The 14,627-nt window shown below is 41.2% G+C and overlaps 1 protein-coding gene across 1 annotated transcript in view; it reads right to left on the bottom strand.

The window, feature by feature from the left end:
* cspg4ba (chondroitin sulfate proteoglycan 4ba) overlaps window positions 1-14,627 on the bottom strand; it is a 144,709-nt gene that overhangs the window by 106,866 nt on the left and 23,216 nt on the right. Inside the window, exons 3-4 of the mRNA XM_041191583.1 lie at window positions 11,037-14,591; window positions 17-490 (exon numbers count right to left, since the gene is read on the bottom strand). Coding sequence (XP_041047517.1) covers window positions 17-490; window positions 11,037-14,591 — 4,029 coding nt within the window. The remainder of the gene's footprint in view (window positions 1-16; window positions 491-11,036; window positions 14,592-14,627) is intronic.

The following is a 14,627-nucleotide window of genomic DNA, read 5'->3' as shown; positions in this document are numbered from 1 at the left end:
AACATTTTCACACTACCTGTTGTCTGGTAAACGACAGGAGTGGGAGGCCAGGAAAACGGGAGTTCTCTATATGTCCGTGTTTCGGTCTTTCTGTTATTGAATATTCAAAATTAATCTCTGCAAAGCGTGAACTTGCAACTTTTATAAAGTCCTCTGTCAGTGCCTTCGACGCACCTTCCTTGATTGTAAACTTATGCACTTCCACTGGGATCAGCTTCGGAATAATATCAATCTGGATTAGAATTCCAGACAGCTCCACTATTCCATTAGAAATATCTGCAGTAAAGCTGTCCCTTATTTGATTTGCTCTCATCTGCACATACTGAATGCTGCCATCATTTAGATCTTGTTGTGTGAAATATTGAACTGGTTCATGTTCTGTTCCAACATAAAACCCTTCTGCTTCAACAAAGCGACGAATGTATCCATGAGCTGGTGCAATTTTCACTTTGTAAATTATTTCAGATGGTAGATTGTCTTCATGCATCACCTGAAAGAAACAAAATAGAGTAATAGGGGTGAAAGTGTTCAGATCAGCAATACATTTTTATTGAAAGAACTTCCATGCCTGGAATTTCTGCAGCTTTTCTCCAGATTGTCTAATTTAAATTCAACATAGACCCTGGTGAACTGGCTTGAAGTTACTACAGGAGATCTGAACACCTCTGCATAAGTTTCAGCGCCAGTATCAAAAAACCCCAATAAATTCAATTACCACTATTTTCATTGTAGAAAACCAAAGATTATTTCCGCTGGCTGGGGAGTATTTGAGGGATTACAGATTTATAACTGGCACAAGGATAGTGAAAAGAAGTCTTTGTTTCAAGCATTGTTAAGATTGTGGATTTCTTTATTACAGGGAGCTCTTAAGAAAGTGAAAATTGTTTATTTTAATCCAAGTGAAAATAAAGTTTCAAAGCAGAGGAAGATACAGTTCTGAGGGGAAAGCAGGACAGTGAGATTAGTTTTAGGTAGTTCTAACAAAATTTTTATTAATTCATGGGATGTGGGCGTTGCTGGCTAGGCCAGCATTTATTACCCATCCCTAACTGTCCTTAGGTGGTGGTGTGGTGCCTTTTTGAACTGATGCAGTCCATGTGGTGTTGGTGCAGCCACAGTGCTGTTAAAGAGGGAGTGCCAGGATTTTGACCCAGATATAATAAGATGATCAGAGGCTTTCTGTACTGTAAATTACTGTAGTCCCAAGTGTGAGAATTGATGTTTTTTTCAATATTTTGGGGGAATATTGTGTTATTCTGTAAAGAAGGCTGGGTGTGTGTGTGTGTGTGTGTGTGTGTGTGTTTATGATTTAATTAAGCTGGGCAGAGATTGGTAGCAGTCATGTTGTCTGGGGCGGGGGTTTTGAAACATAGAAAGGATAGAAATGCTAAGGTTGAGGTACAAGTAAATAGGTTAGATCTAACATTTGCATTTTTAGATAAGTTAAGAGTTTGTCTGAATATCAAAAGGGAGTCAGAGGTAACAAGAAACTTTTTGCATCTTGCAGGAGTTCCACAGGTAAATAGCAGTGGGGATATAATATTTTATTGACCCAAGAGCAAAGACAACATGTAATATTGCTGTACTTCTTTTATAGTTAACATCTTTAAGGGACAAAAAGATAAAAGATAAGTTCTGCTGAAGGGTCATGAGGACTCGAAACGTCAACTCTTTTCTTCTCCGCCGATGCTGCCAGACTTGCTGAGTTTTTCCAGGTAATTCTGTTTTTGTTTTGTGTTCTATAAGGGACACCTGGAGGTGTTTACCTGTGGGTCTGACCAAGTAGAGAATCTTTTTGGGGAATGTTTTGTAAGACAAACCTTAATTGTGTAATTGTAATCTTGTGTGCTTAAGCTTTCTTTTATTCTTGTTAATAAAACTTTTACTTTTAATTTTTAAAATGCCAAAACTGTTACTGGGCCTCTGACTGCTAAGATCGGTATGTCATCTTCAGAATACAAAAACAGGTATAGCCCATAAGTCAAGTGTCCCTCTGGGATTTGGTTTGTGCAGTGATTAACAACAGCTGTGGTCATAACACAAGCCCACTCCATTTTAAACCTACTAATGAGATTGGAAGCTAAAAACCTGAAAATCAGCTGAAATTTGCTAAGAACCCTGCTTGCAAATTGAACTCTACAAGCTCAGCTGTGAAATTAGACATACACAAAATAGCAGTTGAGACAGGATCTTAAGGATATTGGCTAATAAAAGTAGGAAACAGAACATACAAAGTTTATTCTGCCATTTATTTGCCTCTCTTGTGGAACTCTTCAAGTACCAGCAGATGTGTACTAGCCTTGACTCCCAGTGTTATGTTACCCTCCCTGTTTATAATGCAAGACAGAATCTACAGTACTGTCAAAACAAACAACTCTGCACAAAATGTGTGACTTTATTTTCTGGCCACAAGACATTCTCCACTAGATGGGGAATTTCAGTACAGGTCAGCCATTGTGAAATCACATGCTAGCTGCTAGAAGGGCAAAAGCACTTCAGAAAAAGATGGCAGCTAGAACTTACATTGCTGCTAGCTTTAGAAACCCTGGGAAATCTAATTCTTCAGATGGGTTTCAGTATTTATAAAATGTCTGACATACCATGCTTCACTGCTGCCAAATAAGCCAAGGTTCCCTTGAACAGCATTGCTTCAAGATAATGTACCATTAGAGGGAGAGTGCATAGTTAGTTCTGCTGATGAGGTTTCTCACAAACTGAACAGGCTAGGGTTCTTTTCTCTAGAAATGAGGAGGCTGAGGGATGACCTTTTAGAGGTTTTTAAAGTTTTTGAATTTTGGATTTGAAAGTGCAGGCATGGAGAAGACAGTTCCTTTTGTGTGGGAAGTCAAAGCTAGAGGGCAGAAAACTAGAGACGAGGTAGTCACTAGTAAATCCAATTAAGAAATCAGGAGAAACCACTTTACTCAGAGAGTAATTAAAATGTGGAATTGGCTACCAGCAAGGTAGCAGCTACCAGGAACTAGCAAGTAGTTTGGGCGAACAGCAGAGAAGTATTTAAGGGGATGTTCAATTAATACATGAGAGGAAAAGGATTAGAAAGGCTGAAAATGTGAGAAGTAAAGTGGAAGGAGGTTCGTCAGCATAGGTCTCTCGTTTCTACGCTGCAAATTCTATGTGGATCAAACTTTTGCTGTCTACAGAACCATACCCTTCAATAACACCGGAAAAGTCACAGCAGCATAGCTTGAAGCACCTCACAGTCACACATTTAATGAAAACAAAGAATAAGAATAATGATTTACTGTGCTAGGGAAAAAGTGACGCAGATCCCCATGAAAAGCCACATTCTTACAAAAACAGAAAACCCACTACACACTATAAGAATAGACAAAAAAGGAGGAAGGAGAATAAATTAGTGAAACACAATTTTGAAACTTAATTCGGCTCTAAATTTTAGAACGGCATGCGGCTGATGCCAGTAATATTTAAAGAAAAAGTCACTGACTGCAGAGCCAATATTTAATGCGGAGTAATTAAGCCTAGATCAACACCCAATGGAATGAGACATTTATGAATTTGTCAAAATAACTGAAGAAAAAAAAATAAAGTAGGCTTACATTTCTGATTTTTAATATGTTGGATTAGAGGATTACAAATTTATTCAAAGCTGCAGAATTTCTAAATTAAATCACCCACAATTTGCCAGTAATAAATAAATAGTTAAATAAATAAACAAGGCGAACAGAGTAATTTGCCATAGTCCTGCCAGTGACCGCTTTTGGCGAATGGGCCATGGGCTTTTCAGCCTGGAAAGGAATCTAAGCATCGATGAGATGATTTTATAGTGATGAAGAAAGGTAGTAAATGGTAAAGAATGTTATTTTAAATATTGCCTTACATTTGTTACAATCTCCATAGAGACCGATAACTTCCAGTTAACAGCTGAAGAGATGACATAAGATTTCACATCTTAAGACTTCTAATGTGACAGAAGGATAAAACCACTATTGACTAAACATTATCTTTGTAGGCAACTTTAAAACACAAAACAGAACATTCCCCATTTCTTTTAGCACATGCTTCACCGATCTACTTTACACTGTACTTTAAGTAGATATTCAACTTTTCTGGGACAAGTCCCAGGTCATTCTTAGCTCCTGAGGGGTTACTTCTGTTCATTTCTTTTTTCAGACTTGGAACTTTTAATCTCAGAACTTTCTTTCTCAACAAGGAATTTTCCTGTAGCGCAAGCTAAGCAAGTTGTCCAGCCTCGTTTAACTCCTCACAAATTCGGTCTTTTCAATCCGAGCTTGAACTCCCAACCACATTCCTGCATGGTGAATCACAATGTCTTGCTGCCTCTCTTTCTCCTGGATCGTGGCAGACTAACCTTGTCTGTGAATTTTCAGGGCTATTTTAGAAACCCTTCCTCTCTCAAAGCCCTCTCAATGTGAATCACACGGACCTTGTATCCAGATAGAATGCTGATTAGCAACCCTGAAGACCCCAACTCTTTTTTATCTTGGAAGTAAGTGGACAGTTTAAAGCACAACTGTTTACAATCTGTTATGCTCGTCTGGGGCTTTGGAGACTCAAGGTCTATCCACTGTTAGCAAACAGGCTGCTGCCATTGTCTCCAAGTGTAAACACTTTGCACCATCTTTCCAGTAAAATATTCTGGGCCCCTTTAATCTCTAACAGCCAAATCATCCAGGCTCACTGTCTGGCAGACTTCAGAACAGGTCACATGACCCCCTTCATTTTACCTTAAATTAAAGACACAGCCCCAAAACATAATCTTATAAACCTTATAATTGTAACGCATTAGATCGACCGAGTTGGACAAGACAGACAGAGATACAAGCTAGTAATTGGTAAATTTAAGACCGATATCAAGAAATTCTTCTCCACCTAAAGAGTGATCAACATATGGTCTAGACTACCAGTGCAGTGGTGGATGCAAAATACCTGGAATTATTTTAGAAACAACAGAATGCTGCGATAGGAGAACTTAAGTCAGCCAGCCAGAGAGAAACTTAAGATTAATTGAATGGACTTTGTCATTCAAAATGATCTTTTGAGTTGCAGGTGAGCCTATCTACCCAGCCCGGGTTAATAAACTAGTATAATTCAACACAAACCAATCAAAGGGGACTGATGAGTGGCGGTGGGGTGATGGCCTTCCCACTGTGTAACAATCAGTACTTTATTGGGAATTGTATTTTATCAGTGGAACCGTTTACCAACTGAACAGCTTGGGCACTTTGCAGGGTGTCACACTAAACACAATGATAGCAGCATCATTTCAAGAATGTTAAAGATCCATATTCATAAGCAGTTGCTCTGTCTGCCTGGCCTGAGTGTTTTCCACCATTTTCTGTTTTTATTTCACATCTGTAGTATTCACAGTCTTTTGCTTTGAAATAAAAACATTTTACAGTGCTCTAACACAAACCACCAAATATATGAGTCAGTAACGAGGAATTTCTGGACCTCCCACTGTATTTTAGGTGAAAGCCAGAGAAACAGAATGAATGGCTATTTATGCCATCCCTCTGGAGACTTCACCAATGTGTCACCAAAATGACAGTCGCAGATTAGGGAACAGAATATTGAAATTCTACCCCATAATTTTAACTGGCTTGAATCTGTGTCCTCGGGCTGAATTCTATGGACCACCTGCAGGCAGGAAAACAGGCTGGTGGACCTGTAAATGTCATTGGTAGTGTGCCTGCCACTCTCACCCCGCCACGATTTTACAGGATCGGGGGAGACGTTGGGGCAAGCCACCAACTCATGGTCCAATTGAGGCCCTTAAGTAGGCAATTAATGCAAAGTGCCCAAGCTGTTCAGTTGGTAAACGGTTCCACTGATAAAATACAATTCCCAATAAAATACTGATTGTTACACAGTGGGAAGGCCATCACCCCACCGCCATCATCCTGCTGCAGCTTTGATTTAAATGGGTGGCAGGAGAGGTCTGTGCCTAACATGTAACCCAGCAGGTTTAACCCTGTGGGCTGCTGGTCAGTGAAAGGCGGGGAGGGTGAGGGCATGCCTTCCTTCCCAGGCCCCCTGTGTCAATCAGAGGCTCCCGCAACCCCAATAGTTTGCCTCCTCTAGTCCACCCTCACCCCACCACCCTGCTCAACATGCTTCCCCAAACCCTTGCACAGGCCTGTTAACCCCGCCCCGGTGAGTACCCAGACTTACCTGGGTTTCAGGGCATCCATGTTTCCTCTTCCTCCCAGGCCCTTTGCAATACTGGCAGTGGCCACCAACGTTGGTGTGGTGTAAAGTTACTGGCCTCCAACTGGCCAGACAGGACCCCCCCCCCAGTGACAGACGGAAGTCCAGGTTCATAATTAAAGGACCGACAGCCAAAAACTTTAACTGGGTGAGCCAGCCCAGTTGAGGCAGACTCACCACGACATTTATGCTGGGGTGTGGGGACCGCCCTGGCCTGAGTGTTTTCCACCATTTTCTGTTTTTATTTCACATCTGTAGTATTCACAGTCTTTTGCTTTGTATATATTGCTATAAAATGATGTAGCTATCATGAGGAGAGAAGTAACTTAAATATGGACTACAGTAAAGAACAGACCATATGTCACCCCATTAAAACTGCACTTATACGTATACAAAACCTAAAAAAAAACATGGTATAAGCTTTTACATTATTCTTAAATTCACGATATTTCTCAATTTTTTTCTTGTTCTGATATGGCCCACAGAAAACCATAAAACTTCAGTGCAGCAAAACACAGCAGCAACTACAGTCAGCAATGAAAAAAATCACAAACACAGAAGGATTAGATGACATCTGGTGGACAGAAATATTATGCCATGCAGACAAAAACAAAACAATACTTTAGGTTAAAACTCTTGAATTTTGCATGGATAAAATACAACTTGAAGGTCAGGTTACCTCTCAGTATGATCATGTCAAATTTTCACAAGTATGGCAAGAAAAGTACTTGTCAAAGTGAAACTGCTGGCAAGTGTGTTCGGGAGGTCAATAATCATTTGGCAATTTGGCAGCAGAAAGTGCAAGGATTCCAGCTACATCATCTTAGGGCTGGGACAATGTTCGGGGAATTTGTTTTTTTAAATTTTTCATGGGATGTGGGCGTCACTGGATAGGCATTTTATTTCCCATCATTAATTGTCCTGAAGAAGGTGGTTGTGAGCTGCCTTCTTGAACCGCTGCAGTCCATGTGGTGGAAGTACACCCACAGTGCTGTTAGGGAGTTCCAGCTATATAGTTCCAATACAGAATGGTGAGTGACTTGGAGGGAAACTTGCAGGTGGCGGTGTTCCCGTGCATCTGATGACCTTGTCCTTTTGCACTGGTAGAGGTCATAGGTTTGGATGGTGCTGTCAGAGGAGCCTTGGTGAGTTGCTGCACTGCATCTTGTAGACAGTACACACTGCTGCCACTCTGTGTCAGTGGCAGGGGCAGTGAATGTTGAAGGTGGTGCATGGGTGCCAATCAATTGGGCTGCTTTTTCCTGGGTGGTGTCAAGTTTCTTGAGTGTTGTGGAAGCAAGTGGGGAATATTCCATCACACACCTGACTTGTGTCTTGTAGATGGTGGACAGGCTTTGGGGAGGTGAGTTACTCATCGCAGGATTCCTAGCCTCTGACCTGCTCTCATAGGCACAGTATTGATATAGCTGGTCCAACTCAGTTTCTGGTCAATGGTAACCCCCCCAGGATGATGATAGTTGGGGATACAGCGATGATAATGCCACTGAATGTCAAGGGGCAATGGTTAAATTCTCGCTTGTTGAATATGGTCATTGCCTGGCACAAATGTTACTTGCCACTTATCAGCCCAAGCCTGAAGATTGTCCAGGTCTTGCTGCACGTGGGCACCGACTGCTTCAGTATCTGAGGAGTCATGAATGGTGCTGAACATTGTGCAATCAACAGCGAACAGACCCACTTCTGATCTTACGATGGAGGGAAGTCATTGATAAAGTAGCTGAAGATGTTTGGGCCGAGGACACAACCCTGAGGAACTCCTGCAGTGTTGTGCTGGAAATGAGATGATTCACCTCCAACAACACAATCATCTTACTTTGTGCTAAGTGTGACTCCAACCAGTGGAGAGTTTTCCCCGATTCCCATTGACTCCAATTTTGCTAGGGATTGTTGTTGTCATACTTGGTCAAATGCTGCCTTGATGTCAAGAGCAGTGAATCTCAGGTCACCTTGAGTTCAGCTCTCTTGTTAATGTTTGGACTAAGGCTGTAATGAGGTCAGGAGCTGAGTGGCCCTGGCATAATCCAAACTGAGCAGTGAGCAGATGATTTCTGAGTAAGTGGCGCTTGATAGCACTGTTGATGACCCCTTCCAGCACTTTACTGATGACAGAGAGTAGGCTGATGGGGTGGGAATTGATTGGGTTGGATTTGTCCTGCTTTTTGTGGACAGGTCAAACCTGGACAATTTTCCACTTTGCCAGGTAGACGCCAGTGTTGTAGCTGCACTGGAACATCTTAGCTTAAGGCACGGCTAGTTCTGGAGCACAAGTCTTCTGTACTATTCCAGAATATTGTCAGGGCCCATAGCCTTTGCAGTATCCAGTGCCTTCAGCCGTTTCTTGATATCACGTGGAGTAAATTCAATTCGATGAAGACTAGCATCTATGATGCTGGGGAACTCGGGAGGAGATCAAAATGGATCATCCACCCGGCACTTCTAGCTGAAGACTGTTGCAAATGCTTCAGCTTTCTCCTTTGCACTGATGTGCTGGGCTGCCGCATCATTGGGGATGGGGATATTTGTGGAGGCACCTCCTCCGGTGAGTTGTTTAATTGCCCACCACGATTCACGATTGGATGTGGCAGGACTGCAAAGCTTAAATCTGATCCATTGATTGTGGGATCACTTAACTTTATTGAATGCTGCTTTCACTTATTGGCATGCAAGTAGTCCTGTGTTATAGCTTCACCAGGTTGATGCCTCAGTTTTAGGTATGCCTGGTGCTGCTCCTGTATGTCCTTTTGCACGCTTCATTGAACAAGGGCTGATCCCCTGGCCTGATAGTAATGGTAGAGTGGGGGTTATACCAGGCTGTGAGGTTGTGGTTTTACATAACTCTGTGCTGCTACCGATGGTCCACAACACCTCATGGATGCCCAGTTTTGAGCTGCTTGCTAGAACTGTTGAAATCTGTTCCATTTAGCATGGTGATAGTGCCACACAAAACGATGGAGAGTATCCTTATTGTGAAGATAGGACTTTGTTGCCACAATGACTGTGTGGTGGTCACTCCTACTATTACTACCAGGACGGATGCATCTGTGACAGGTAGACTGGTGAAGAGGGAGGTGAAGTAGGTTTTTCTCCTCTTGTTGGTTCCTTCACCACCTGCCACAGACCTAATCTAGCAGCTATGTCCTTTAGGACTCAGCCAGCTCAGTCAGTAGTGGTGCTACTAAGCCACTCTTGGTGATGGACATTGAAATCCTCCACCGAGAGTACATTCCGTGCCTCTGCCACCCTCAGTGCTTCTTCCTAATGGTCTTCAACATGAGGATTCATGAGGGTGGGGGAGGGGAGCGGTAGGTGATAACTAGCAGGATGTTTTGTTGATGTCTTATTACCAATGTTTGACCTGATGCCATAACAATTCAAAGGTTCCAGGGTCGAAGTTGAGGACTTCCAGGGCAACTCCCTCCCGACTGTATACCACTGTGCCGGTGGTGATGGTGGTATCTAAGACATTGTCCATAAGGTCTGATTCTGTCAATATGACTATGTCAGGCTGTTACTCGACTATTAACAGTCCTAATCAAATAACAGTCCTTGACAAGTATCTTGACTAGTAGCTAGGACAGTTCTCCCAATTTTGGCACAAGCCCCCAAAGGAGAACTTTGCAGGGTTGACAGGGCTGTGTTGCCACTGTTGTTTCCGGTGCCTGGGTCGATGTCAGGTGGTGCGTCTGGTTTTATTCCTTTCAGGCTTTGTTGATCCAACTGACTGGCTTGTTAGGTCCTTTCAGAGGGCATTCAAGAATCATAGAAACTAGTCAACCACATTTATTACCATGGTCTGAAGACGTATGTACTCCAGATCATAAAGGACATTCATAAAGCAGATGGGTTTTTATGGCATTGGACTCATGGTTACTTTTGGTCACCACAAGCTTTTTAATTCCAGATATATTAATTGAATTTAAATTCCACCAGCTGCAATAGTCAGATTTGATCCCGTGAACCCACAACATTAGCATGGGCCTCCAGATTAGTAGTCCAGTGACATTATCACTATGCCATTGCCTCCCCATGACTTTGGAATTAGTATGGGTAATGATTGATGGAAAATTTGTCAAAGGAGCTAAGAGATGGTCATTAAGGTTATAACCAAACTGTTGCTAATTACATAGATGCTTTTACTATTGCAGTGTACATTTTATTTTGCATTTGTATTATTGTACTGGTACTTCACTGCTAGTAGCATGCTTAAAGCAACAGATTATAGGAACATTTGAAGTAACCTAAACATTGTACATATAAAATGTTAATAAAAGATTACAGCATTTGTTAGTTCACAAAATAAATGTTACTTTGATACAAAAAGTCATTGTGCCACTATAATGTGTCAATATCTAAAAATCGTTATTTTTGTTTAAAACTGGCTGAGCATTAAGCTGCTACCCAGTTAGTTATGCTTTTGCAACTAACATGGAAATAAAGGTTGGATTATATCATTACAACAACAATTTACAATTTAACGAGTCATCCAGAACTAGGGAATAATTACAGGCTTAGCATGGAGCCAGCCTTTCTTTCATTGCATCACTGCACATCAGACCTGAACACCTTGGCGTACTGAAAAATGTGAGCAGGTCTGGTATGTAACATTCTGTTTATTCGATGACAAACTGCGTGGGCAGTCAAAACTTCTGAACAAAGTCAATCTTTTGAATCAATTCCCTAAATTACTTCTGTAATTTTAAAAGGATGTTTTGTTTTTTGGAAAAAAAACAATCAGATATGTAAAGTTAAACAAGGAGATAACAGCAAATATTCAAGCACAGATGTACATTCTAAAGCCATCTCACCTGAAGATTTTTTTTGCTGATCTTCACAGGCTTCCCTTCCTCAACCAATAGATTGCTGTTGTGCACGATTGTTGGAGCACGCTGATGGCTTTCCAGATATATACGTACATTCACACATGCATCCAGCAGTACATGCTTCACCTTTATTGTGAAATTGAACTTGTCCACAAGGTTGTGGCTGTTGTCATGGCGATATACTATATGACCATTCTTCAAGTCATCCTGAGTGAAAGATTCTGTTCGTATACCATTCAAGTACAGTGCTCCATGCTTTGGTGACAAAAATACTCTGTAACTAATCTCACTTTCGTCTGCAATAAAAAGATTTGTATGAACACTAAAATTACCTGTTGTCAGAGACTTTTCTTGACCCTTCTGCACCAGAAGTCCTGTATTGTTGGCTATTCGAACATAAGGATCTGAGGCACTGACCTCAAGTAATGAAGAAGTATAGTGTTTACCATCAGTTACAAACAAGACAAACCTGCCATTATCAGCACCGTGATGCACAAACAAAACCCGCTTTTGCTCAAGGTCTTCTTGAGAGAATTGGAAAAGCTTTCTTGAGGTGTCGTTTACTAGAACTAGGTCACCATTTGGAATACCACGGCGCGTGTACAATAGCTGTGTATCATTGAAGTCTGAATCAGGATCATGATAGCGTAGATCTTCAGAGGTCAGCAACCGCTGGCTATTTCTAACCACGTGAAAAATTTGGTCCACCACACGAACTGGTTTCTCATCATTTTTTAGCTGAATAGTGAAAGTAAATGTCCCCACAACAGCCACAGAGTTTGGGTCTGTCTTAGAATTCTCTGTGGCTTCTCCAGCAGCAGCTGCAATAAATATAAACTCATCATGTGTTGACTCAGAATCGTCATGCATATACATGAGCCGTTGTCCAATAATATCTTCATTCGTAAAGGTTGTTATATTATCATTACTGTCAGTTGAATCAGAGCGGTTGATCCGCTTCAACTTGCCGAATCTTGGACTCTGCATAATAGTGTACAAAAAATTTTTGGTGTTCAAAGTTTCTGCATATAACTCTGCCTGAGTTATTAACTCTCCTTCACCTTCAATCAAGGTGAGACCTTTATTTGTTAAATTAATGGTGTTAACATCAGCTTTAATAAATGCATGGAAATTATGGATCAGTGATACTGCATGCTTGGAGAAAAGCTGAAAGCTGAAGACATCCTCAATATCTTCATGAGGTTTTCCAATTAATTCATATTCCACCTTCTGTGCAGATATATCTCTTTGACTGAAAGAAGAATTTTGTTTAAGAATTGCACCATTCAGCAGAAGTTGTCCTTTTTTAGGTGCAGTCACCAACCTATAGCGTAGCCCACTATCAGAGGATCTTGCACCTTCCAACACAGCATGGAGATTTTCAGAAGTCAGAGCTTGTTTCTTTCCTTTATCAATCTCCAATGGGTTATTTTTTAGGAGTTTGAAATTAACCCATTTCACTGTAATGGGGAAAACTAGCTCCTCGCTCGTCATACTCCCTATGTTAACTTTAAACATGAACATCTCAGTTACATTAGCAGGCTGAAGTTCATGAAAAGTGCCAAAGTATCGGATGCGGCCCCGCTCCACTGACCGTTGAGAAAATGAAGTGATTTTCTTCCATTCGCCGCTAGAATGAAGTCGTTGAATTTCGCCATACTTTGGGGCTTTAGCAATGTTGTAACGGATTTCAATCTCCTGATTGGCAGCATTAGTTTCAACTGACAAATTGTATTTAGTGATCAAAGCCACATCACTCTGTTCCACAACTAGACCAGTGTTATTGACCACTTTATAATCCACTGGTACAGCCATTATTCGTAAAACTACAGTGTTGCTCACTTTATCACCATCACTGACACGTAACACAATCCTTGAGGTACGAACACCCTGGTGAACGTAATATATGTTTCCTTCTTCCAAATCAGTGTTGGAGAATGTAGTTACAGCTGTACCAGGATTCATCGCACTTTCCAAAAATCCAGCATCTGCATTAAGATTACCTAAAATGGAGAACTGAAGCCCTGTGGAATTTGTGTCAATATCAATAGCCTTAACCACATTACTTGCAAGACATTTCTTGGAATTCTCCAGCAAAGTGAACAAATTCCCATCAGGTAGGACAAGTTCAGGAGCATCATTGGTTGGAGTAACAGTAATGTTAAATAGGTACTGTTTATCTCCCTTCAGGTAATCTGGGACCGCTTTCTTGCTGCTTGTATGAACAGAAAATGAGAACTGATCATGGGAATACTCAGATCCATCATGAACATATAATATTCTCCCATACCAGAGGTCCAATGTGGTGAAGGAATTCTCTTCACGCTCTGGACCAATGTTCAATTTTAGATGCCCATGGTTTGGCTGCTTTGTTATCTTGAATATTATTTGTGACGGCCGCACTCCCAATTTCTTGAAATCTAGGTTCAATTTTATGTGTTTTGACTCCAGTGTTGTCTGGCCTCCTTCTGCAACTACTAGATTATTGAGAGTCAGGAATTTTGTCCTCTGTGCTTTTGCAATAGGTTTGACTGTCGCTTGAGGAGTGGAAGCTGTTGGAACAACTAGCATTTCAGCTGTTGTTGTTTTAACAATTGTAGAACTTTTATTCGTTGCTGCGCAACCAGCTGAAATGTCTTTTGTAACTAACACATTCTTTAAACTCTTTTTTTCTGAGTTAGCTTTCACATCCTTTAGGCAACCCCTGAAGGATCCTCCTCTTGCTTTACTTCCTGCAAAGGATAGAAGGCCAATCTTCAAGATTTCAACACGAGTGCTGTCATCTATACCACCAATGAACAGAGGGCCCCTCAACTTAATACTTTTGCCGCGAAAGCTCAGAGTAACCTTTACAGTCTCCTCATCCACTGTAAGGTAAAGATGCTTAGGTGTAAATCGCAGCTTAATGTCATGCCAATTATTGTCATTAACGTGACTTAGGGAAGAAAGATGTGTTTTTTTTCCAGATTTTCCAATAACTACTCGAATTAATCCTTCTGCAACCTCCATAGCAACAAAATCACCTTGCCGACCAGCATTATATAGCAGCAGACCCAATGATTGAGTGGTACGTACGGTACACTCAAGCATTGCCTCCTCTTGTGCATTCCATGAGGCAAATTCAAGATAAGATTTGGAAGTAAATAAACTGATTGGCTCACTGTCTTCAGCAAAAAATTCATCACTGCAGCCTGCTGAAACTTCATGAACATTTTTAAAGCCAGAATATGTCCTTAAAGATGACAAGATGTCATGCTGGTTGAATACCATCTCATCAATGCATCCACGGAAGTTACTCGCTGCACCTTCCAAATAAGGTTTGTCAAACACGCCAATTCCACCTACAAAAATGCCATGTTGGATGTTAAGTTCATGAAGCAGTCCTGGCATTTTCACAGTAGTTAGGAAGTGTTTGTCCACTGTCAGGGTAACTTTATCATCTTCATGGTATATGTTCAATGTGTGCAATGCCAAATCATTTAGCTTCACTCCTCTTTCAGACCGAAGAATCTTTTCACCAGAACCAAGCTCCAATTTCACCTAAGAACAGCAAAATCAGCATTTAAGCAAAAGAGT

This window comes from Carcharodon carcharias, chromosome 1 (assembly GCF_017639515.1).
Source record: "Carcharodon carcharias isolate sCarCar2 chromosome 1, sCarCar2.pri, whole genome shotgun sequence".
Lineage (NCBI taxonomy): Eukaryota > Metazoa > Chordata > Chondrichthyes > Lamniformes > Lamnidae > Carcharodon > Carcharodon carcharias.
The sequence above is the reverse complement of the archived record's forward strand: the minus strand, read 5'-3'. Positions and strand labels throughout refer to the sequence as shown.